Source organism: Dasypus novemcinctus, chromosome 9 (genome assembly GCF_030445035.2).
Source record: "Dasypus novemcinctus isolate mDasNov1 chromosome 9, mDasNov1.1.hap2, whole genome shotgun sequence".
NCBI lineage: Eukaryota > Metazoa > Chordata > Mammalia > Cingulata > Dasypodidae > Dasypus > Dasypus novemcinctus.
This window is the reverse complement of record NC_080681.1, coordinates 26580530-26605721: the sequence shown is the minus strand read 5'-3', so window position 1 is coordinate 26605721 and position 25192 is coordinate 26580530. Positions and strand designations below refer to the sequence as shown.

General features: G+C 37.5%; 1 protein-coding gene across 2 annotated transcripts in view; it reads left to right on the top strand.

Moving 5' to 3' along the window:
• Window positions 1-25192, top strand: part of SNX7 (sorting nexin 7) — a 111611-nt gene that overhangs the window by 72154 nt on the left and 14265 nt on the right. The window contains exons 8-9 of one of the 2 annotated variants that reach the window (XM_012530331.3): window positions 17559-17711; window positions 23529-23590. In XM_012530331.3, coding sequence (XP_012385785.1) covers window positions 17559-17711; window positions 23529-23590 — 215 coding nt within the window. The remainder of the gene's footprint in view (window positions 1-17558; window positions 17712-23528; window positions 23591-25192) is intronic. The other variant, XM_004471694.3, reaches the window with a different exon arrangement.

Genomic DNA, 25192 nt, shown 5'->3' with positions numbered 1-25192 from the left:
TTTTTTTTCAGATAATGCATTTGAAAAGTTGGTTTCAACATTTTTATACAGTCATTTTAGATTTGTGTGTCATGAGGGTTGCCCATGTTGTCCAGTCCACTACATTGCTCAAAATCAAAATTTAAATTAATGTTTTGTGACCTCAGACCCCATTATGTTCTATAATATAGATAATATTCCAACTAAACTGATGTTTCTGGAATATTTGTTGTTCTTATACCATTTCCTTCATTTGGAATTCTTGTTTATGACTTTTGAAATCTGCTCACTTTTTATTACTCATCCCAGATGCCTTCTTCTCTTTGATCCCTTTTTTTCGACCTTGTGGTCTACATGTAATGGAAAATATTCAGACATTGAAGATAAGCAGTCAGAATAGGTCAGCTTTACTGCTTTCTTGCAGCAGAAACTGAACAGACTAGAAGACACTAACTAAATATTAGTTGTTGTTATTATTATTATTTACCTACTTATGGTTAAACATGGGCCTCCAAGTTCTAAAACCCTATATAGTTAATCTGTAATGTTTATTACTTTCTTCCTGGAATTATAGTTGTTTATGTGACTCTTCTTGCTAAAATCAAACCATGGATTATAGTGTTCCCAAATCTACATTTGCTATTAAACTACAGGTTTACAGGTTTAGTCCAAAAACTTCAACTCTATTTTCTAATTTATTTGAGATTAATTTATTATTTAAAATATATGAATTTGGATATATGTATGGCTTTAATTAGGTTTTATTTAAAGTGCTATTTCAACAACTTTGGTAGGGGATTTTAAAAAATTACTCCTGCATTCTTTATCAAAATGTTAAATATATAATTAGTCACTTTGTTTATCAACCATGCATAAGTCAAGATTTATTTCAGTCTTTCTAAAATCTTTAATGATTTGCTAGTGAAGAAAATACTATTCAATACTGCATTAAGAACAACTTCATAAGTTATTTATATGCTAAAGCCTGAGTCATGTTATTGGAGAGACTCTAAATTTTTAAATGTGGTACCCACATACCTTACTTTTGAATTTGTGAATAGGGACAATCATGGGGTGAGTTTAGGGGATGCTTACTGGTCACTCATTCTAGATTACAATACCAAGGAAAAGTGATAAAGGACTAATGATTAAACAATTAGTGTGCTCATTTGTTAGAGAGGTAAGTGAAAGTCCCCCTAAATTGCTGTTTAGCAGTGATCTATCCCAGTGATTGGAAAGAAGTTTGGATATTTACTTCTATAATCTGGCAACTATTCCTGAAGAAATAGACTGTAGGGAAGCTGCTTTATCAGTTCCTGATTTTTATGAATAATATTGACTAAACTGTTGCAAATCATGACAATTAACTCTCCTAGAATTATCATGCCAGAATATATCAGTTATTAAATGTGAAGGTCGGCAGTTAAGCATATTTGCTTCTGAGACATATTTTAATGTGGTATATATTTCAAACATTTTTACCCAAAGACTTTACTTTCTACAGCATTGGAAAGTCAAACATATGAATCAGTAGTCTTAAATTTCTTTAAGGCCTCCTGTTTTAAAATTTGTGAATATCACTACACCACAATATTGTTTTTTATTTATTTTTCATTATTTTAATTTAGGAGGTAGCAGGGATTGAACCGAGGACCTCATACATGAGAAACAGGTGCTCAACCAGTGAGTTATACCTGTTCTCTTACTACTCCACAGTATTTTTCTCCAATCTTTATAAAATGTTTGTGCCAAGATTATGCATGTTTATTTGTGAATTTTGGCTATCTTTTAGACTATCACAGAGCAGTGACATGGATACAGGAATTCCAATTTTAGAAACACACATTAAGTGTCCCATATTGGTCTCATCATGAAGCTGTATCAGTTTTGGGGGCCCTTATGATGAGAAGTAAAGATGTATCTCCATAAACTATGTGCCAAAATGGAAAGAGAAAGGAAAATATTTTATGTAGTGGTATAGTGCCACCATGGTACTTTGTACATAATAAGTGCTCAAAAATTATTGTTGAATAAATAAGTATATTTTGCAAAAACTTATTTCTAGTAAACAAAAACAAAAACCCTCCAAAAGCTAGAGGCATAAAATGTGTTTGGAAGTATAGGAAATCCTTGGACGTTTCAAAGTTTAAGTAGTCTTGACTTCTGTTGACCTCCAATTGTAACCAAATTATTTAGAAAGTTCACATAACAGTGTACCACACCGTGCAAGACTGTTTGGGGCAATGACTGTCTGTATTATCACTGTTGGCTTCAGGACATCGTCTGGTATCTCTCCTCACCCCACCTGTTACTCCAGTTAACCTTATCAGCAATATAGACTTTTCGCCAGGTGCCTGCCTCTTAGTCCTTGAAGCATGAGTCCAGGCACAGGCTAGATGGATGCTAAGTGAACTCTGCTGCATGACTAAGTGTAAATGAACTAACTCTTCCTTATTTTTGTTCATGATTATCTCAGTCATAATTCAAGTTAGCTGGTTTCCTTCTTTACCCTCCTTCTTCCCTTCTCTATTCCTTTGTAGCTCTGACTCAGTTCAAAAGTACAGTTCTGCCCTTGTCAAAAACCTTCAGTGGCTCCCCGTTTTCTGCAGATTCCATTCCATGCTCATTGTCATTTACACTGTCTCTTGATCAATCTTCTTTCAGTTGTTCCTGCTGCATTTCCCATGTTTCTCCTTACTCACTCCAGATTCCAAAACGCCCTCAGTGTCCATTCTTTGGTCATACTCTGTAGTATTACATCTGTTTTGTTGATGCCGTACCTTTGGGCAGGTGTTTCCTTGCTCCAGGCACTCCTTTGTGAGTTAGCTGTTGTAAAGGCCCAGTCCAAGGACTCTCCTTCCCCGCAATTAGAATTACTTCTCCATTCTGCACCTTTCTATACCACTTTATTTTTTCTCTATTATGACATATATCATAATCTTTGTATTATTGCATATTGCTTTTTTAAAAGTTTTGCCTATCTATCTCTGAATAGATTGCAAACTCCTTGAGGATAGGAGCTAAATCACTTAAACCTTGAAGGCCCCAGTGGGCAAGCTCAGGGCCTGATGCTGCTCTGTAAGAAGAGAAGGAACATGAGCTCTGACCTGGGTTTGAATGCCTACTGTGCCACAAACAGCTGTGTGGCCTCCTTAATCTCTTCTCCCACAGACTTCTTTCAGGTTGTAAAAGGAAGAGGCCAACTTTGTAACATTAATATGCAGAGTAAATAAAATAACATATATAAATTATACAGCTTAATATGGCAGCCCATGGTAGGAACACAGTAAATGGTCACTCTTATTACTATTTGTATAGTATGTACCCACCATTGGAGAAGGATATTGTTTTCTTTGCCTGAGCTCCTAGTATTAATGGTATTCATTTACTTATGTGGCTAATTTCTAGCTGACTACAACTGAAGCTAGAAATTACCCTTAGCCTTGCTATTAAATGTAAACCTATGTTTTCACTGTCTTAAAATCTTTTCTTGTTACTTATTCTGTTATTGCCACTTTCTACAAAAAAGGGTTGCTTGTGTCCTTGGTTTTCCTCCAAAAGCGGGTCACAAATTGCTGCTGGCATTTGTGGGGGGATCACTAAAATTTAAAAAAAAAATTTTTTTTGAGGTACTTAGGGCCAGGGATTGAACCCAGGACCTCACCTGTGGGAAGTTGGCACTCAACCTCTGAGCCACATCAGCTTTCCTGAGTTGGTTTTTCCATTTGTTTTGCTTCTTGTTTGTTTTTGTTTTTTTGGTATGTACTGAAAACCAAACCCAGGACTTCACAAGTGGGAGGCGGGCACCCAACTGCTTGAGCTACACCGGCTCCCTTAAATCATTTTTAACCCAGTCGTTTCTATGCTGTTTTGCAGCAGAGAATATGAATTGAATTTCTTACCTTTAAAGTTACTGAAAATTGCTTTGTGGTGTTGGAGGGGCTATCAAAGCACTAGAGGAACTTCTTTGGCCTGGCAGATTTCTAACTCATCCTTTTTTTTTTGCGAATGAATCTCTAACTCATCTTATTCTCCTACATCAGTTAACTTTTGTTGAGTGTATGTTCTCACACAGACTTGACAACACAGTCAGAATGCATAGTTCCTTGTACCAAAGAACTTTCCTGGAGCATTTTAGTTTCTCTGCTGCTGAAACAAATACCGACAATGGTTTGGGTTAACAATGTGAATTTATTGGCCCACTGTTTCAGAGGCTAGAAGGTTTACTTCTACCCAGGATAGGTATCCTCTGACTGGCCAGCAGTCTCTGGGGTTCCTTGACTTTCCATCACATCCAATGCACATGGTGGTTTCTTCTCCTTTCTCTTCCAGGTTCTGCTGACTTCCAGCTTCTGGCTAATTCCTGTGACTTCTATTTCTGTGTCCAATTTTCTCTGCTTATAAGGACTTCAGCTACTATGGATTGAGGCCCACCCTCATTCAGTTTGGGCACACCTTAACTAACGACATCTTCAAAGGTCCTATTTACAAATGGGTTCACAGCCTCAGGACAGGTTGGGACCTGAACATGCCTTTTGTAGGGGACCTGATTCAACCCCCAAACATGAAGTCAGCTAAGAAAGAAACACATCTAATAGAACTATACTTGTATAAATTGGTAGGGAAGATATTGTTCATATTATTCTTAATTTGAATTAGGTGTTTGTGCTTAATGCCAATTAGAGTTTCTTAGAATTGAAATTCTGGGAAGATGAGTCAGTATGAGAGAAAATACCTAATTTCTCTTTTCTCCTTTTCCAACTAAAATTCTGATGAAATCATCAGAGAAAAGAATACTTCAGTTCTTCAAATGACAAGAATTGATTATACATATTTAAAGCATATGTATCATCTTCTGCAGTGATGAGAATAGATTGAGAAATAGCCCTTGAAATTAGCCTAACACTTAGACCTTGGTAGAAGAATGACACATTTCCAGAAACCAAAATACTGGGAAAGCCATTCAGCTGCATTCTTACCAACTAATAATATTAACAGTGATGATCATGGTGGTGTGCTGGTGGTGGTGGTGGTGATGGTGGTAATAGATAATATTTATAAGGTAAATTGCCAGGCATTGTGCAGATCAATTAACTTTCATTATGTCATGCACACAACTTTCACGAAAACCCCATGAGATAGTTATAGCTAGTATAAGACAAAAGTGAGACTTACACTGAGGTCAGTCTTAACTGTCGGTCTTTCTAATCACAGTACAGTACTGATAAAGTTATAGACTTTTCTATAGGTCAGAGTTGAGTTCAGAGAAGAGGTCTTAGCACAAGACTCCTATAAAGGCAGTAGCTTTGGGCCTGAGCAGAACCACCAGCCAGCATAGTCTGAGCACCACTTCCATGGGTTTTTGTGAAAGAGATTTGCAGATGGACAAAGTGAAATGCTTTGCCATGAATTCCTTATGGCAGTTACATCAGTTTTGGCTCCATCTAGAGGATGAAGAAGATATATGATTTAGATACTGTGTTTCTTAAAACCAGTTTCAGGAGAGCCAATCTTCCAGTAATCCCACCCTAGGCCATAGGAATTTAAATAGAGAAGGCGCACACTATTATCAGTGTGATCACAATTGATGGATGTACCTCTTGGTCCTAAATGCAGGAAGGATGTTTTTATTATAATCTCCTTCCAGCTATTCAAATGTCATGATTCCATCCTGCAATCCAGAAAAGTGAGGGTCTCTCATCGGCCCCTGGACTTTTTCCAGCAGGGCTAGATTCTGTTTGAGTTTGATTTTTCAGCAGCTTTATTCTAAGTTCATCCCCTAGCATCCACAGTCTCCCATGAATAGTTCTGTAATGTCCCATTAGACATGTTCTTTAAGGCTTAGAAAAATAATTACTGAAAAGTGTGCATAGATCAACAGCGTAATAAATGGCCTCACTGAGGTCTTTTGACTTAACGAAACAAACCCTTGAGAAAATAATGGAAATAAGCATGAACGTCACCCCTACTGCAGAAATAAGTCTCACGCAGGTAGTAGAAGAATTATGTAATACCAAATATCTATCCCAGGGAAATAAAGGCAGATATGGCTACAATGAAACAAGAATAGAGAAGTGAAATTCCATATCAAAAAAAGAGAGTAATTCAAATGTGCATTGGAAGCAAAATATAATATTATGTTGATTCTGAAATACATGTTTTCACACTTAACATCTCTGAAATAAGAATTAATCTTAAGTGATGGGATTTTACGAATACTTTCAGTCAAGCAAAAGTGGTCATGTAGAATGCCCTCTCTTAAATATAAGAGAGATGATGTCATTTCTGCTCAAATCCTCCTGTTTTCAGGTCTCACTCAGTAAAATCCATGATGCTTTTTCTCTTACCTCACCTCTTAGGACTTGCCTTCTTTTTCACTCTGCCACAGCCATATTTGTCTTCTTGCTTTTATTTGGATAAGGAGGCATGCTTCAAGCTCCAGGCCATTGCCCTTGCTGTTTCCAAAGTCAGAAGTGCTTTTCCAGTTGAAAATTTCAGGGCTCACTCACTCTCACATTTATTTATTTATTTATTTTGCATTTACATTTTTATTAAAGTTAATATATCACATAGAATGTTACATTAAAAAAACACAAGAGGTTCCCATATAACCCAGACCCCACCCCCAACCCCATCATTTTTGTAAATTGTATTTTTTTGAAGATACATACATTATATAAAAACACAGTAGGTTTCTGTATACCCCCATCCCCCCATCCCTCACCAACGGCCTCCCATATGGTTGTGGCACACTCATCACATTCGGCAAACCCATTTTGGAGCACTACTGCACCACATGGATAATAGTTGACTCTGTAGTTCACACTCTCCCCCGGTACATACAGTGGGTTATGGCAGCATATATAATGTCCAGCATCCGACCCTGCAATATCAATTAGGACAACTCCAAAATCCCAAAAATGCCCCCTCGTCATATCTCTTCTTCCCATCCCCTGCCCTCAGGAACTACTGTGGCCACTTTCTTCCCGTCAATGATACAATTTCTTCTATTAGTAGTCACAAAAGTTTTATAGTAGAATATCAGTAAGTACACTCTAATCCATATTTTATTCCTCCATTCTGTGGGCCCTGGGATGGTGATGTCCACTCCACCTATTGAGAGGGGGCTTACATTCCACATGGATGATGGGTACAGTTCTCCTGCTTACAGTTGTAGGCACTCTCAATTTCCTGGTGTGGTGATTGACCATCTTTACCTCCCTGTTAGCTGACCTGTGTAAGTCCAGTGAACCAGAGAGTAGGAGTTGCGACTCTGTTGAGGCTCAGGGCCCAGCTGACACATGGACAGTCCAGAGATTCAAGTCTCCTGAGCATACACCAACCAGAGGTTGGCTAGCACCAACCAAAGTTTCATTAAAAATGACAGAAGAGGCATGTGTAGAAAGGTCACATCTGAGTCCAGCTCTGTCACACTCAGGGACACAAATTCCAGAGTAGGGCCCACTGACATGATATTAAGCTCCAGAGCTATCTGCCATGACCATATCTCTGTGGGCCTCTGTAGCCCTCAGGAGAACCAGTACCTGGGATTGTATCCACTTTGGCTGTTTCTGGGGTCCTCCTAAGGAGTGCTTAAGCGTGACCCCTCTGACGACCTCCTGACTCTTTTTTGAAGACTCTTAGCCATATAAACTCATTTGTCTTTGCCATTTCCCCCTTTTATTCAAGGTCAGAAAGCAGTTTTTAACACATGATCCTGCATGTGGGCTGTGATGTTCTGCTGGTCTGAGTTGACGCTTTTCTTCAAGGTTTTTTTCTATTTACATCACCAGATGGTGCTTGGTAGTAATCCCTCAGCACCTGGGAGGCTCATCCTGGGAGTCATGTCCCATGCTGGGGGGAATGTAATGCATTTACATGCTGACTTTGGCTTAGAGAGTGGCCACATTTGAGCAACATGGAGGCTCCTAGGAGGTAACTCTTAGGCACCCTGCACCTCTAGGCCTAGTTCATATTTCAGGCACACAGACTCATAAGCATAGTCATTAGTATCACGGGCTCTTTGTTGGAAAATTCTTCTTTGTTGGTCTTTGCCATTACACTTGGGAGATTGTTGCTGTTCCACTGGGGAATGTAATAGAGCTCCCCTGGCTAGGAATTCAGCACTTCCTCAGTTGTCATTTGTAACTATTATCCAAACATTTTTATGTCCTCTATATACATGTCCTGGAGAACTCCCTCCCAACTATGTGCCTCCCATCAATAACACCCCACACCAGTGTTACTCCCCTGCCATAGTTGAACCTCTTCTATGGTCCAAACTTCTTCAAAAATGAAGCCTAATATATTGCCAAATTCAATTAATAGGAAAATGAAATGTAGTGAAGGGTTTAAAGATTAGAATTATACATACTAATTTAGAAATACTAAGATAAAATAAAAATAAATTGGTGTATTAATAAAAATGAACAATATTATAAAGATTTGTTCTTAACATTTTACCTTTCATCTTTATAATAGGTATTGCCCTGTATGTATAGAGTTAAGGCACTTTCTTTCATTTCTTCCTTAGTGTCTACATCCATTCCTTTTTAAAAATTTTTTTTCTAATTTTTAATTTTGTCTTCAAAAAGTTTTAAATCACAGTAATTCACATATACAATATAGGCGACTCCCATATATCCAATATCAAACCCTTTCCCCCTTCCCCAGCAATGATCTTTTTACATGTCAGTGTTACATTTGCTGCATCTAATGTACAGATTTTGAAACATAGCTTGTCAAACATGGTTCCATTTTGGTTTTTATTATGGTTTATATTTTAGACTGTACAATTTTCTAATTTTATTTTCTGATGTTTTACATTATGGTTTACCTTTTAGCTTATAAACTTGTATACATTTTTGGTGCATGTTTACATGTCCTGTTTCCGTTGTTACATGATCTTGTGGAGCACTTCCATTGCTGCCCAGTTGCCCTGCCTCCATCTATTCTTTACCTCTCTCCCCCTCCCCTCGGCGCCCACAGTGACAATCAATCTTCACTACTTGAGGGACCAGATTGACAGATACTTGCAACAATGCTGAGGGCTTGACACACTAGACTGTCCTAACCCATTGGGAGCCACCGATTCTCTCAAGGGACACAGTTCTCTCTCTTTGAGTACATCAGGTCTCCCCAGGATGTGGGTACACCTTCAGCCTATTGTATGGTCTACACCCAATGATTTAACACAGTATGACAAACTGAGCACTCACGCACTCCCTAGCAGCCTGCCCCTGTGCCAGATGCTCCCCCTTAAGCGCCTTAAACATGTAATCCTTCCTTCTTATATTTTCTAAAGAATTTTCTCAACTTTATAGTTTCAACCATGTACCTGAGATTCTGCCATATTCAACTGATCTCCCCCAGCCCTCCCCCTAATTGCTTTGGCCATCTGACCCATCCTTCTAACCCTAGTCCCCCTCAAACCCACAGTGTTCCACCCAATTGTATCCCTATGCCCCCATCTTATCTCTTTCCTGTACAAATACTTACCTCCAGTTTATCATAGACTTCACCCATGTAGGCATCAGCTCACAACCTTCCTCTCTCCCACCAAAGTTCCTTTAAACCTATCTTCCAGTCTCTAGCTCTCTGAGACAGCTTGGTTTACTTGTTTCATATCAGAGAGGTTGTGTAGTATTTGTCCTTCAATGCCTGGCTTGCTTCACTCAACATAAGGTCCTCAAGATTCATCCATGTTATCACATGGGTCTGTACTGTATTCCTTCTTATAGCTGAGTAGTATTCCAGTATATGTATATACCACATTTTATTTATCCATTCATCTGTTGATGGGCATTTACATTGATTCCAACTTTTGGCGATAGTGAATAATGCTGCTATGAACATTGGTGTGCATATATCAGTTTGTGTCCTTATTTTCAGTTCCTCTAGGTATATACCCAGCAGTGGAATCGCTGGGTCATATGGCAAATCTATAGCTAACTTTTTGAGAAACTGCCAAACTGTCTTCCAAAATGGGTGTATCCTTCTGCATTCCCAACAGCAGTGGACGAGTGTTCCCATTCTACCACATCCTCTCCAGCACTTGTAGTCTTCTCTTTTTTTGATAGTTCCTGTCTCATGGGAGTAAGATGGTATCTCATTGTAGTTTTGATTTGCATTTCACTAATAGCTAGTGATTTTGAGCATTTTTTCATGTGCTTTTTAGTCATTTGTATTTCTTCTTTGGAGAAGCATCTCTTCAGGTCTTTTGCCCATTTTTTAAATGGGTTGTTTGTCTTTTTATTTTTGAGATACAGGAGTTCTTTATATATGCAGGATATAAGTCTCCTATCAGATATATGGTTACCAAATATTTTCTCTAATTGGATAGGCTCTGTTTTCACTTTCTTGACAAATTCCTTTGAGTTGCAAAAGGCTTTAATTTTGAGGAAGTCCCATTTATCTATTTGTTCTTTTGCCGCTTTTGCTTTGGGTGTGAAGTTCATGAAGTCATTTCCTATTACAAGGTCCTGTAAATGCTTCCCTACATTATTTTCTAAGGTCTTTATGGTCTGGCTCTTATATTTAGGTCTTTCAGCCATCTTGAGTTGATTTTTATATAAGGTATGAGATGGAAATCCTCTTTCCTTCCTTTGCATATGGATATCCAGTTCTCTAGGCACCATTTGCTGAAGAGGTCATTCTCTCCCAGTTGAGTGGGTTGCTGGCCTTGTCGAATATCAGATGACTGTATATATGAGGATCTAGATCAGAACTCTCAATTCGATTCCATTGGTCAGTGTGTCTATTCTTGTGCCAATACCATGCTCTTTTCACTACTGTAGCTTTATAATATGTTTTGAAGTCAGGTAGTGTGATTCCTCCAATTTCATTTTTCTTTTTCAATATGTCTTTGACTATTTGGGGTCTCTTTCCTTTCCAAATAAATTTCATAGTAGTTTTTCTAGTTAGTTAAAAAATGTTGTGTTGATTTTTATTGGAATTGCATTGAATCTGTAGATCAGTTTTGGTAGGATAGACATCTTAATAATATTTAGTCTTCCTATCCATGAACAGGGAATATTCTTCCATTTATTTAGGTCTTCTTTGATTTCCTTGAACAGAGTTGTGTAGTTTTCTATGTATAAGTCTTTTACATCTTTAGTTAAATTTATTCCTAGGTATTTGATTTTTTTATGTACTATTGTAAATGGTATTTGTTTCTTGATTTCCTTCTCAGATTGCTTATCATCAGTGTACAGAAATGCTACTGATTTTTGTGGATTGATCTTATATCCTATGACTTTACTGAACTTATTGATAAGTTTTAGAAGCTTTGTTGTGGATTTCTCAGGGCTTTCTATGTATAGGATCATGTCATCTGCAAACCGTGAAATTTTGACTTCTTCCTTTCCTATTTGGATCCCTTTTATATCTGGTTCTTGCCTCAGAGCTCAAGCAAATACTTCTAACACAATGTAAAGTAGAAGGGGTGATAGTGGGCATCCTTGCCTTGTTCATTATCTTAGAGGGAAAGATTTTAGGATTTCACCATTGTTAATGATATTAGCTGTGGGTTTTTCATATATACCCTTTGTCATTTTCAGAAAGTTTCCTTCTATTCCTATCTTTTGCAGTGTTTTTATCAAGAATGGGTGCTGTATTTTATCAAATGCTTTTTCTGCATCCATAGATATGATCATGTGGTTTTTTTCCTTCAATCTGTTTATGTGGTGTATTACATTAATTGATTTTCTTATGTTGAACCATCCTTGCATACCAGGAATGAATCCTACTTGGTCGTGCTATATAATTCATTTAATGTGTTGATGAATGCAATTAGCAAGTATTTTGTTGAGGATTTCCACATCTAGGCTCATTAGAGAGATTGGTCTGTAATTTTCCTTTCTTGTGGTGTCTTTGTTTGGCTTTGGTAAGTTTAAGCAAGACTGGTGTTAATTCTTTTCCGAATGTTTGATAGAATTCACCTGTGAAGGCATCTGGCCCAGGGCTCTTCTCAGTTGGGAGGTTTTTAATGGCTGATTCTAGCTCTTTACTTGTGATTGGTTTGTTGAGATCATTGATTTCTTCTTTCATCAATGTAGGCTGCTTATGTGTTTCTAGGAATTTGTCCATTTCCTCTAAATTGTCTTTCTTGTTGGAATAGAGTTTTTCTAAGTATCCTCTTATGATAGTCTTTATTTCAGTGGGGTCAGTGGTAATATCCCCTTTCTCAGTTCTTATTTTGTGTATTTGCATTTTCTCTCCTTTTTCTTTGTTAGTCTAGCTAAGGGTTTGTCAATTTTATTGATTTTTCTCAAAGAACCAGCTTTTCATTTTATTTTTTCAAGTGCTTTCTTATTTTCGATTTCATTTAGTTCTGCTCTGATCTTCATTATTTCTTTCTTCTTTCTTTGGGGCTGGTTTATTGGTTTTTTTTCGTTTGTTTGTTTTTACTAATTCCTCCATTTGTGCAGTTAATTCTTCAATTTTAGCTCCTTTTTGAGGTATCAATTTATGGCTATGAATTTACCTTGCAGTACAGCTTTTGCTGCATCCCATAAGTTTTGATATGTTGTGTTATCATTTTCATTAGTTTCAAGGTAGTTATTGATTTCTGTTGAGATTTCTTCCTTGATCCACTGTTTTTCTAAGAATGTGTTGTTTAAGTTCCATATCTTGGTGCCAAATCTGGGTCTCTGGCCATTGCATATTTCTAGCTTCATTCCATTGTGGTCAGAAAAGTTGTTTTGTATAATTTTGATCTTTCTGAATTCATTGAGACTTTCTCTGTGGCCTAGCATGTGGTCTATCTTGGAGAATGATCCATGTGCAATTGAGAGGAACGTATATCCTGCTGTATTTGGGTGTATATTCTGTATATGTCTATGATGTTCAGATCCTCTAACTATTGTTCAAAGTCTTTGTTCCTTTATTGATTCTCTGTTGATATGTTCTGTCCAATGGTGACAGTGGTGTGTTAAAGTCCCCTACTATAATTGTCGAGGTATCTATTCCTTCCCTTAGTTTTTGCAGTATTTACCTTACATATGTGGAGATGCCCTTGTTAGGGGCATAGATATTTATGATTGTTCTTTCTTCTTGAAACATTATCCCTTTCACTAATATGTAGTGTCCATCTTTGTCTCTCACAATAGCTTTGCATTTAAAGTTTATTTTGTCTGATATTAATATTGCTACTCCTGCCCTTTTTTGGTTATTGTTTGCCTGTAAGATTGTTTTCCAGCCATTCACTTTCAATCTCCTTGCATCCCTGGGTCTAAAATGTGTTTCTTGTAGACCCATATAGATGGGTCATATTTCCTTATCCAGTCTTCCAATCTCTGTCTCTTAACAGGTGAGTTTAATCCATTGACATTCAGTGTTATTACTTTCAAAGAATTACTTATATCAGCCATATTTTCTTTGGACTTGTGTTAGTCATATGTTATTTGATTTTTTAAAAATCTCTTTTGGTTGTTTTAGTTGTTCTTATACTCTCCTCCAACTCTGTCTTTCCTATTTTTTTCTTTCCTCCTGCAGAACTCCCTTTAGTATTTCTTGAAGTGCAGGTTTCTTGTTGACATAGTCTCTCAGTTTCTGTTTATCTGTGAATATTTGGAACTCTCCATCACTTTTGAATGCTAGCTTTGTTGGATAGAGTATTCTTGGTTGAAAATTCTTTTCTTTTAGTACCTTGACTATATCATACCACTGCCTTCTTGCCTCCATGATTTCAGATGAGAAATCAGGACTTAGTCTTATGGAGCCTCCTTTGTAAGTGATGGTCCTCTTTTCTCTTGCTATTTTCAGTATTTTCTCTTTTTCTTGTGCATTGGACAATTTGACAAGTATATGTCTTGGGGTAGGCCTGCTGGGATTTATGCTGTTTGGGATGTGTTGTGCTTCCTGGACATGTACATGCATCTCCCTCCGTAGGTTTGGGAAGTTTTCAGCCATTATTTCCTCCAACACCCCTTCTGTCCCCTTTCCCTTCTCTTCTCCTTCTGGGATGCCTATAATGCATATGTTTGCATGTTTTGCATTGTCATTCAGGTCCCTAAATCCCTGCTGGATTTTTTTCTATCTTTTTATCAATCAATTCTACTATCTGTTTGATTTCAGATGTACTGTCTTCCACATCACTAATTCTTTCCTCTGCCTCTTCAAATCTGCTGTTATTTCTTGGATTGTGCTGTTCATCCCCATCATATCCATTCCATTATCTTTTTGTGCATGATTACAATTTCTTCTGTATGCTGCCCAAGTGTTTCCTTTTATTTTTAATTTATTTCTCTCCCCTTTCCCACCCTTCCCACCCCAGTTGTCTGCTCTCTGTGTCCATTCACTGTGTGTTCTTCTGTGTTAGCTTGTATTCTTGTCAGCAGCACTCGGACTCTGTGTTGCATTTTGTTGCATCATCTTGCTGCGTTAGCTCTCCGTGTGTGCAGTGCCATTCCAGAGCAGGCTGCACTTTTTTTCCACTGGGCGACTCTCCTTCCAGGGTGCACTCCTTGCACAAGGGGTTCCTCTATGTGGGGGACACCCCTGCATGGCACGGCACTCCTTCTGCACATCAGCACTGCACATGGGCCAGCTCATCACATAGGTCAGGAGGCCCTGGGTTTGAGCCTTGGACCTCCCGTGTGGTAGGCAAATGCCCATCCATTGGGTCAACTCTGCTTCCCCCAAGTGTTTCCTTAATATCCTTAATCTCTTCCTTCATTTCATTAAATCCATCCATGATACATGTTTTGAGCGCTTTAGTTAGTTGTTTGGTGTTCCACTCCTCTTCCTGGTTTTTAGTTGGTTCATTGGATTGGGTCATATTTTCCTGATTTTTGGTATGGTTTGTAGTTTTTTGTTGTTGTTTGGTCATCATTGTATCTTGATGGGTTTATTCAGTTGATTAGTTTTTTCATGTCAGGGTTCAGTTTGTTGTAATTTTTGTGTGCATATTAAGCCTTCCCTTTGTCACTTTGTTCTTCTTGTTCTATTTCCTTGTTGTTGGCTAAGTTCCCTTGAAGGAAAATATTAGGGCCAGAGACAGCAAAAGGGCTAAGAAAAGAGAAAGATAATAGTAGTATTGATAGTGGTGTTAGCAGAACAATGTGAAATCTAGAAGAGTGGATATTGAACTCATGTAAGCTGTGTGGGGTTATAACAGTAAAAAAAGTGGAGTACCTATAATGAGATAGTAAACTGAATATGGGAAGGAATATAGTATGATTTAAAAGGTCAGTGTGGTCTGGAGAGAGGTAAAGAGAAAGGAAAGGACAATAATTTGAAGTGTGAATAAAAGATAGAAAACAGATAGAGGTATTAGAGATAAAACGTCAGCAATATTAGGGCCTAAAGGAAAAGAGGTGGAATGTAAGAGAAACAATAAATGATGAAGGATGGAAAGGTGTAAAGGAAAGGGGATAGAGTTGGTAGCCAAAATCAGTACACACAGGAAGTAGGAAATTGAGGAAATGGAAGCACAGCAAATAAGAATTGTTGCCTGCAGCACCTAATATAAAAAAAAGGGAAAAAGGTAAAGGAAAAAAAAAGCGAGAGAAAGAGAAAGGTAAAAAAGAAATAAAAGGCTGTGTGTGTGTGTGTGGGGGGGGGGGGGGGTTAAAGAGGAAGGAGAAACAAAAAAACAAGCCAACAAGACCAGGCAAGTCCTCAAGGAATGAATCCTCTGTGCAGATAAATAAACTGCTTAGGAGTCTGACCTTCCCCCTTTCTCCCTTCCTCACTTCCTCTCTCCCAGGGCAGTAGGAAGGCTGTGTGAGGGCTCCCGGAGGTGATTCAAATGGGTCCCTGGTGAACCAACTCTCCTCAGAAAATAATGTCTCTTAATTTCTTGAGAGAGAGCACCCACCCCTTGCCAGGAACCCTAAATATGCTTTTGTAAGCCTGCAGAGCAGAACCTACTGTCCCTCTCTCTTAGGTGTACTACAGAGGGGCTAGTTAGTTTTCTGACTCCACCTTCTCCCCAGCCAACTTTCCTATGCCAGGGCGTTTAGGTAAATTAGGCTCTCTCAGCAGATTCACCTCTCCTCTCTTCCTAGGCGCTCCCCAAGTCAGCTGGTGTGCTCCTCCAAACTCAGTCAAAGGAGGGGACCAGAAAATTGAACCTGCACTCCTTGGGCCCCTCTGCACCTCCCACCTAAATCCTCCCACTCCCAGAGTTAGCCCTGCAGGCTAGGGCAATGTCGCTGGGAGTACTGGGTTTGGGAAACAGAGGCCCGGGGGAATGTGGACTGGAGGTACGCGGGTCTGTGAGGTGTGGGTTGCAGGGTTTCAGGGAACACAGGCTTAGGGCTCAAGTGTTTAAGGGAACACGGGGCTTGTGAACTCTATCATGCAGCTGGTAGTTCTCTGGGAAAGCTGCAGCCCTTTGCCCCAGGGAGAAGGGATTTACCTACCCTCAGCTTCCGAGTTCAGTGTTAGAAACGCACAGTTTTACCTTGAGGGAGCACTAATTTTGTCACAGTCTCTCCAGATAGACATCCAGACACCTCCTTGAGGATCGCGTCACCAGTCAGCTGGTCCTGGGGTCCATGTGGGTATTTCTTAGAAAGCTGTGCGGGTGCTTTTTAGTCAGTTGGCAGGCCCTTGGTGGGCCCTGTGTCCAGCTCACACACGCACTCCTGGGTCTGCAGGGGGACTGCAGGCTGGGGGTCCCTGCTCCTAGTGGCCTGGCTCACTGTAAACGGGAAAGCCCCCTTGCTGGCCCTGAGCACAGGGACTAACCGCCTGCCAGTGGCTCCCGCTCTTCTGTATTTCTGATATTTATTCAAATGGCACTTTGTCATTTAGGCTTCTGCTGATAATCCTAATGTCTAAAGTTGCAGGATCTTTAACATTCCCTGTTCACCTTTCTGCTTCATTCTTCTCTTTAGCACTTATTACTAACTGACATACTTCATATTTTATTTATTTTTCTTATTTATGATATGCTTCATGTTTTACTTATTTTTCTTATTTATGTTGTCTCTCTTCCCAGCATAGTACTGGAAAAGGCAGGGATCTTTAGTTGTCTGTTTTCTTACTTCTGAACTACCAGGTCCTAGAGAAATGCCTGATATAGAATAGGCATTTAATAAATATCTTCTGAATATATGAATAATGGAATAAATCAGTGGATTACATGTTCCGATGTTGGAGGGTAAAGTGAAGAAGAGGTATCAATATCTCACTAAGTCTAGCTAAGGGAGCCTGGACTGGGTCTCAGGTGAATGGGAAGCCGAAATGATTGAAACCATATCTTTTAACAAAAATCTTATTACCGCAAATAATAAAGGTAAAGAGAATGTTAGTGCAAAAGAATTTTGAGGTAATTTGTAGTTCAGTTTCCTTGGTTTTATAAGTAGTGAAACTGAAGCCCAGGGTTTGAGAGACATAGCCAAGTTCAAGATCTAATCAGTAGCAGACCACAGAACTCTTTTCAATGTCTCTCCCTGACTGCATCCAGTGTTCCTTTTACTTTAGCTGGTACCCACGCTTAACATTGGTGACTTTTCAAGAAAAGAGTTACTCATCAACTATTTTGCTATACTGTTCAGCTTAGATTCTATGAATTTGCCTAGTGCAAAGAATACATAGGTCAACTTATCTTTCTTTGTGGCCTAATTCAGCTTAAAGAAGAGATTGGAAAACTTGAAGATAAAGTGGAGTGTGCTAATAATGCTCTGAAAGCAGATTGGGAAAGATGGAAAGAGAATATGCAAAATGATATCAAGTCAGCATTTACTGATATGGCTGAGGAGAATATCAACTATTATGAACAGGTAATTACTGGTACTTGGTGGTGTTTCATTTTTAAAAGTTGTTTTCTCTCTTACTTTCTCTCCTATGTTGAATGAGTCTATGAAGTACCAAAAGCTTCATCGGCCACTCAGTGTTTTCACCCAGGAGTAATCCTAACCTAGCAATGGAAACAAATGTGCTTTTGTGGAAGAAGGATGAAACGTTTTCCTGGTTACACAGCATGCCCCAAGTAGTGCCTAATTTGAGCTAAGCTTGATGTGAGGAAAAATTATGGTACCTTTTTGTTTTGTTTCATTTTGTTTGTTTTCCCCCTTAGTGACAGTTTGACATTCTTATATGAGTCCCAAAAAAACAAAGATTATGTTTTTTAACTAGCCTATTCCTGGTACAGAGTAGGCACTTAATAATATTTGCTGAATATGTGAATAATAGAATAAATCAGTGGATTACATTTCAAATGTTGTAGGGTAAGATGACAAAGTAATATGAATATCATAATGTGATATTCATAATGTGCTAATATAAAATCTAATGTGACAGTTTGTAGTTGTTTTATGAAACCCAAAAAGGAAAGATTATGTTTTTGAACTAATCCATTCCAGTGGGTGTGAGACCCTTTTGATTGGACTATGTCAGAGAGGCGTCATGCATGTTGAGTCTCTGCCCTCTTGTTGGGTCTAATATAAACAGAGGCACAGAAAGACACAGGAAAAGGGAGCTCTGTAATTTGTGGACTAGCTTAGGGGTTTCATGGTATGGGTAGATTCACTGGTGGACAGATTCAAGTGATTTTTTTTAGAGGGTGCAAGAGGCAAAAAACATTTCTACCCTTAAATTTTTTATTCTGCATTAATACACTTACATAAATTCAAGTATCTGAAAGAAATTTCCCATAAATCTCAGACTTTGAAATGATTTAAAATATTTCTATTGAACAGTCATATCTATCCCCAAAGGCTTTATTATTATTGATTTATTTATTTTTAGTTGCCAAACCATCACCAAAGCGGGACACTATGGAGACATTGATTCTAGAGCCAAGTTAACCATTAGTTATTTAAATCCACAGAAGTAACTCTACCTTTCCTTTACAATAAAATCTGCCCACACTTTTGTTACAGAATAGATAGAACTATCAAGTGAGATAATTTATAAAAAAATGCCTTGAAAATTAGCACATGCAATATACTATAAGGGAATATGATTATAAAAAGAAGTGTAGAGCATAAAAGTCATGTGACACATCTACCTAATTTTCCTTTAAATGATAAGATCTGCAAAACTTCTAAATTTAGAAGTTTTATTTTTTAAGGGAAAATGTTCATAGCAACTCTATAGAACTCTAAAATGTGTTTTGTCATTTTCATAGATTTGAATTCGGTTTACACAAAATACTGTTTTCTTATAAACAGCTAAATTAGCAGAACTCTGCACATTGAAAATTTTGTTCTTCACAGCAATTTATAGAAAATGTGTTATGTTTTTAACTCTTTCCCCCAAGTGAATTTTATTAGTAATGTTATTAAAAGATGTATTAAGTGCACATCATCTCAGATGTATAAGTTTGGAGGAATCATTGGTTTTCTTTATTATAACTTCAAAAGCCCCCTACAGTTCCAGTTATTTGTTGTTTTTTTTCCCTGAGTGAATAACTTTTCACTGATTTGGCATATCAGTCCAGTAAAGCATAATCAGAAAGTTGGAGTCCTTCATAATCAAGGCTTCTTAATTAGCACACAGGCTGTGAGGCCTGAAACAGCAACAATCCTCTTTTAACTTCAGGATATCCCAGATATACATGGAAAAGAAATGCTTCCCTGCCATTCCTTTTCCTTTTTAATGTATTCCTATAGAAATACAACATCAACATTTACGTAGATAAATCACCAAAGGGGTCCGTTCTTAGTGTGATAAATGAAGTGGGGTATAAACATTTACCTTTGGATTTACTTGCATAAAGCTTATTTATAACCTAAAATTTAAATATCAACATGACAGGAAAATCAGATTATAAATATGAGGTATGGGTCTATATCAGACTTCAGTTATAGTTATTTTGAGATGTTGTACTCAGATATATGAAATTTACTTGGAGACAGTTGACTACAAATTTAAAAAAAAAACTGTTAGGTGCCTCCAAATAAATTTTGAATAGGTAAAGTGATATTATTCCTGTTCTGCCCTATATGAGCAATAATTAAGAATAAATTTGTTGAATATTCTTTTTAAAATCAGTGAAACCAAAAATTCATTTGAACACGAGTGAATGAATGCAAAATATATTGGTACCCAACTTACCAAAGGAAATGATTTCCTGCTAATATTATGGCATACTAAGACAACAAAATGTGACATGTAGATGTTTTCTAATTGTTCCCTAGTAGGTACAAAAGAGTATCTATTTTTATTGTTGTTGATGATGATGACAGTGAAGAAGACTTGAGAGAAAGAGATCCTTGTCAGGTAACGTGGGTTAAATTGTTTCTCCACAAAAGTTATGTTCAAGTCCTAACCCTTGGCCCTATGAACATGGCCTTATTTAGAAATTGGGTCTTTAAAGATGTAGTTAGGTAAGATTAGGGTAAACTCTAATCCAATAGGTAGAGATTGTATTGCTGAAGTTGCAAGGCAAGGACAGGCAAGCATTGCCAACAACCACCTCCTAGAAAAGGCAGGAAAGGATCCTTCCCTGAAGTCTTCAGAGAGACCATGGCCCTGCTGACACCTGGATTTCAGACTTCTTGCTTCCAGTGAGACTGTACATTTATGTTTTTTTGAGCTACCAAGTGTGTGGGGTTTTGTTAGGACTGCCTAGGAAACTAATGCAGCAAGGATTATGAATTAGAAGAATGTTCTCTTTTAAAAGCTTAATATAATACTCATAATCATAATTTTCACCAAATAAAGCAATTTGTAGTTACTGTATAGAAAGGAATATAAGTAAATATAATACTTAAAGGAATACTCTAAAATACTCAGTTTATTTTACAATTTAGTAGCTGTATGTAAGTTTTTGTCTCATAGCCTTATTTTTTGGTTATAAAATTAATGTGTAGTCCCTAAAAACAACCAAAACAACAACAAAAACCAAGTGCACTAATGTATAAAGAAGAAATAAAGACTACCTCTAGCAGAGCCAGTGCAGGTCAGTGGTTGAGCTCATGCTTCACATGTATGAGGTCCCAGGTTCAATCCCTGGTAACTCCTAAAAAAGGAAGGAAGGAAGGAAGGAAGAAAGGAAAGAAGGAGGGAGGGAAGGAGGAAGGAGGAAGGAAGGCCCCTAGAAATACATCTTAGAAAGTGATATATTTAAATACAATTATAAAAAATAATTTGCTATTTTAAAATCAAAATATTAATTATTTAAGTTCTGCACAGCCCGTTCTGAATGTGTCAACATAAAATCATGTGGTTATGTATTTATTTTGTGCCATGATGATTACAGCAAATATATATTGAGTTCCATGTTTTTAATGTTTTACATACTTTGCCATATGGTTGCATAATATTTCCTAATACATCATGTTAATGTACCTTTATTAGTGTAGATAATTACTAATAGCATTTATTTTATTTCACTTTTTTTCTTTCGTAAGGAATACCACTAAAAATAATTATGATCGTTGTCTTTTAAAAAGTTTCTTGATAAGAATTTTAAGAAATTTCTAGGTCAGAGGTAACTGGATTTCACGTGCTATCGGACTCATTTAAGATATCAGTTGCCTCATAGACATTATTCATTTAAGTTTCTATTATCATCAAAGCCCTGTGCTAAGCACTATGGGCATCCAAATCAAACTTAAATCTTGTCATTAGGAAGTTATAGATCATTAGGAAAGAATAATATATATAGTCTTTTTTTACACTTGCTTAATACAGCTTTACATGTAATTTTTTTAAGTGGATATTTAGTCAGGGTTCTCTAGGGAAACAGAATCAGCAAGAGATATCTGTCAATAGTAAGAGATTTTATCAGAGTCTCTCACATGACCATGGGGATGCACAAGTTCTATTTCTGATGAAAGTCTGATGAAGGTCCTTGAGTTTCCAGGAGACGTTGGCTGTCTAAAGATGAGCTGGGAAATTCTCCCTGAATGCTGGAATCACTTCCCCTTCTAAGGCGTTCAGCTGATTGGATAAAGCATCATTCATTGCTGATGGCAATCTCCCTGATTGATGTAAATGTAACCAGCTATCTATGCAGTAAAGTCGGGTGATTAATGTCCATAAATGCCCTTGCTTTACCAAAGAACTGGGCATAATTACCTGGCCGAGTTGACACATGAGCCTAACCATCACAGAGTATTTAAATTAGCTTTATTTACTTGAATTAAAATGACTAGACTTAATGAAACAGATTTCTATTAGCACTGGATAGGAAAAATGCATGTGTCTACATGGAAATCTGGGAAGGAGAAAAACAATTTTAGTGAAGGCTATTTTCTAGGAAGATAAATGAGGGAGAAAAAAGTCATTGCAAGGGTATACCACCTGACCAAATGAACAGCCCAGCTAATGTTTTCCTAAAACATAAGTCCAGTTACTTATGGTTGATGTAAAAACTCTAAGTAGATATCACCTCAGTATTTCCACAAACAAAGTAATAGATGAGCACTGAATGTCCAGAAAGTTCTTCAAATGTAGTTTTAGTTATTTTGGAATTTATTCCTTGTTATGCAGGGGAAAGAGATAAAATATAGTCTCATAAACTGGTTGTTTCTTTTACATCCAGTGTTGTGCTGCATACTTTAAATATGTTGTAAATTTGTTGAATATTTACTAGAAAACACTCTGGTGCCAGCTAAGACATCTCCCAAACATCTGAATTTAAGAGATTACTCTATATTGATAATGATTATAAAACTGCCACTTATGGTGACATTCAGGTATGTCAGAAATTTCATTCTTTTAAAAGCTGAGAATCAAGGAAATTATTGATGTTGTGCTCATCTATATGAATTTAAAAGGAAAAATTAGGTGACTATCCTTCTTAGATCGAATTTAACTATTAAAAAGAGCTGTAAGATAATGTAATATGAAAGAAACCTAGGGACAAAGTGCCATTTTTACAATCTGGGAGGTACAAGCAATGGAAGGAGACTTTGAGCATTTTCAGTCATGTTCCCTAGAATTCAGTATCATTTCAGTGAAACAGATTCTAAAAAGAGACTGTGACTCAAAAGGAATGAGCAATTCTAAAGAGTGAAAAGGGTGAAGACGCTGAAGAATCAGATATGCTTATACCTGTGGTCCGTGGACTATACAAGGCAAAGGTATAAAGAGAAGGAGATGGCCAAGAAAAAGGCAGAGAAAACAGCAAGGCAAGTGAGAAAGGCAAGAAGTGGGGTTTTTAAGGAAAAGAAGAGAGGGGTGGTGACTTCCAAATAGTACAGGAGTCAAATGCAAGTGGGTACGAGGAGCCTTTTTTGGAAGCAAGAAAATTAGAAATAAATAGCTTCATTAATATGAGTCCCCGGTTGAAACAATGTAATGGAAACCAAGGAAACAGAAGAACCTCACTTCTATTTCACTCCTGTTTTCTCCATCAAGAGGAATGATAGTACAAGTGGAAATGTTTAGGTAAATGCAAATAAGAAGCAACTAAAATCTATATTTTAATAAAAAATAATAAAACAACAATTACTTATTGCCACTAAAAAGGAAGATTGGGTATATTCTTTTTTCCCAATGACCAGTGCAAAAGCCCTTCCCTTATCATCCCCTAAGCAGTGCTTACAAAGCCTCAGCTGAAACCTTAATTTTAAACCTACTCATGTAGGGAAGATTGGCAGACTTCTGCTCACCCAGAAGAAATGCAGACCATGTTTCTTTTCCAGGTGAATACTGAAGTTAGCTTCAGGGATGGATATTGGAACAATGATACCTTTTTCCAAAAAAGGTAACCTCTCTAATACACACCATTCACAATCACCTAATACTGTTCAACTTTTTGTGAATAACCTGTCTTAGAAGGAAGAAGGTAGATGATTTACCCTTATAGAGACTGTTGAGTATAATTTTGAACCTAAAAAAGTGACAGGTAGTTTTTGAGCCTTTTTTCAAAATGTTGGGACAAAGGCATAGTAGATGCTGTATAATTGAATTATTAGAATTATTTTTATATTGTCCATATCTTGGGATGAATCTGAGTAAACAGAAACCTTTTAAAGAAGAGAGTGTATCCCAGCTCCCTTTCCTAATCAGAAGAACGAAGAAGTTAGAAAGCAGATGTGGCTCAAGCAGTTGTGCACCCACCTATCACAATGGGGGGGGGTGTCCCAGGTTTTGTTCCTAGTGCCTCCTAAAAATAAGACAAGCACACAACAAACAGACACAAGAGAGCAGACAGTGAGAGCAACAACGAGGGGGTGGTGGTGGTGGTAAATTAAAAAATACGTATTATTAAAAAAACAAGAAAAATAAACAAGAAGTTAGCTAGGCCTAGAATTATCCAAAGTTTTGGGGGCAGGGTGTTTTCTTTTTTTTTTAAAATTTATTCAAGTGTATCACTCATACATAAACATACATAAATAAATGTATATTATTGTGAACTTACAAAAGAAACATACGTAACAATGCAGTACTCTCATATGTCACCCTACCATCAATACTTTGCATTGTTGTGAAACGTTTTTAACTAATGATTAAAGAGCATCCTCAAAATATTACTGCTGGGGAGGGGATGTGGCTCAAGCAATTGGGCTCCCGTCTACTGAGGTCCAGGGCTTGATGCTCAGGGCTCCTGCTGAAGGCAAGCTGGCCCGTATGATGAGTTAGTCCACACAGAGTGCTGCCCCGTGCAGGAGTGCAGCCCTACACAAGAGTGCTTGCCCTTGCAGAGAGCTAGGGCAGCAAGATGACACAACAAAAAGAGACACAGAGGAGACAGTGATAATAAGAGACATAGCAGATCAGGAAGCTGAGGTGGCACAAGAGAATGATCGCCTCTCTCCCAGACACAGAAGAAAACACAGTGAATGGACATGGAGAGCAGACAACAGGGGGAGCAGGGGGGGAGAATAAATAAATAAATCTTTAAAAAATTTTAATACTGCCCAAAGTATTCTTCCCCCAACTTACCCTATTATTTTTTTATATCATTTTTCCATGAACATACATAAACAAGTGTATAGGAAAAGTTGTGAACTTACAAAACAAACATGCATAACATCATACAAGGGTCTCATACATCAACTCACCACCAACAGCTTGCTTTGTGAGACATTTATTACAAATTATGAAGAATAATGTCAAAATCTTACTACTAACTATAGTCATTATCTTACGTTTAGTATATTTTTCCCCCAACCTACCCTATTATTATTTTTAAAATATATTTTTATGACAGAAGTTGTAAACTTATAAAACAATCATGCACATGTACAGAATTCTCAAACAACACCCCTCCATCAACACACCACACCATGGTGTGTGTTTGTTACACATAATGAGATAATATCCTCAGATTATTACCAGGTCCATAGCATATATTTTATACACT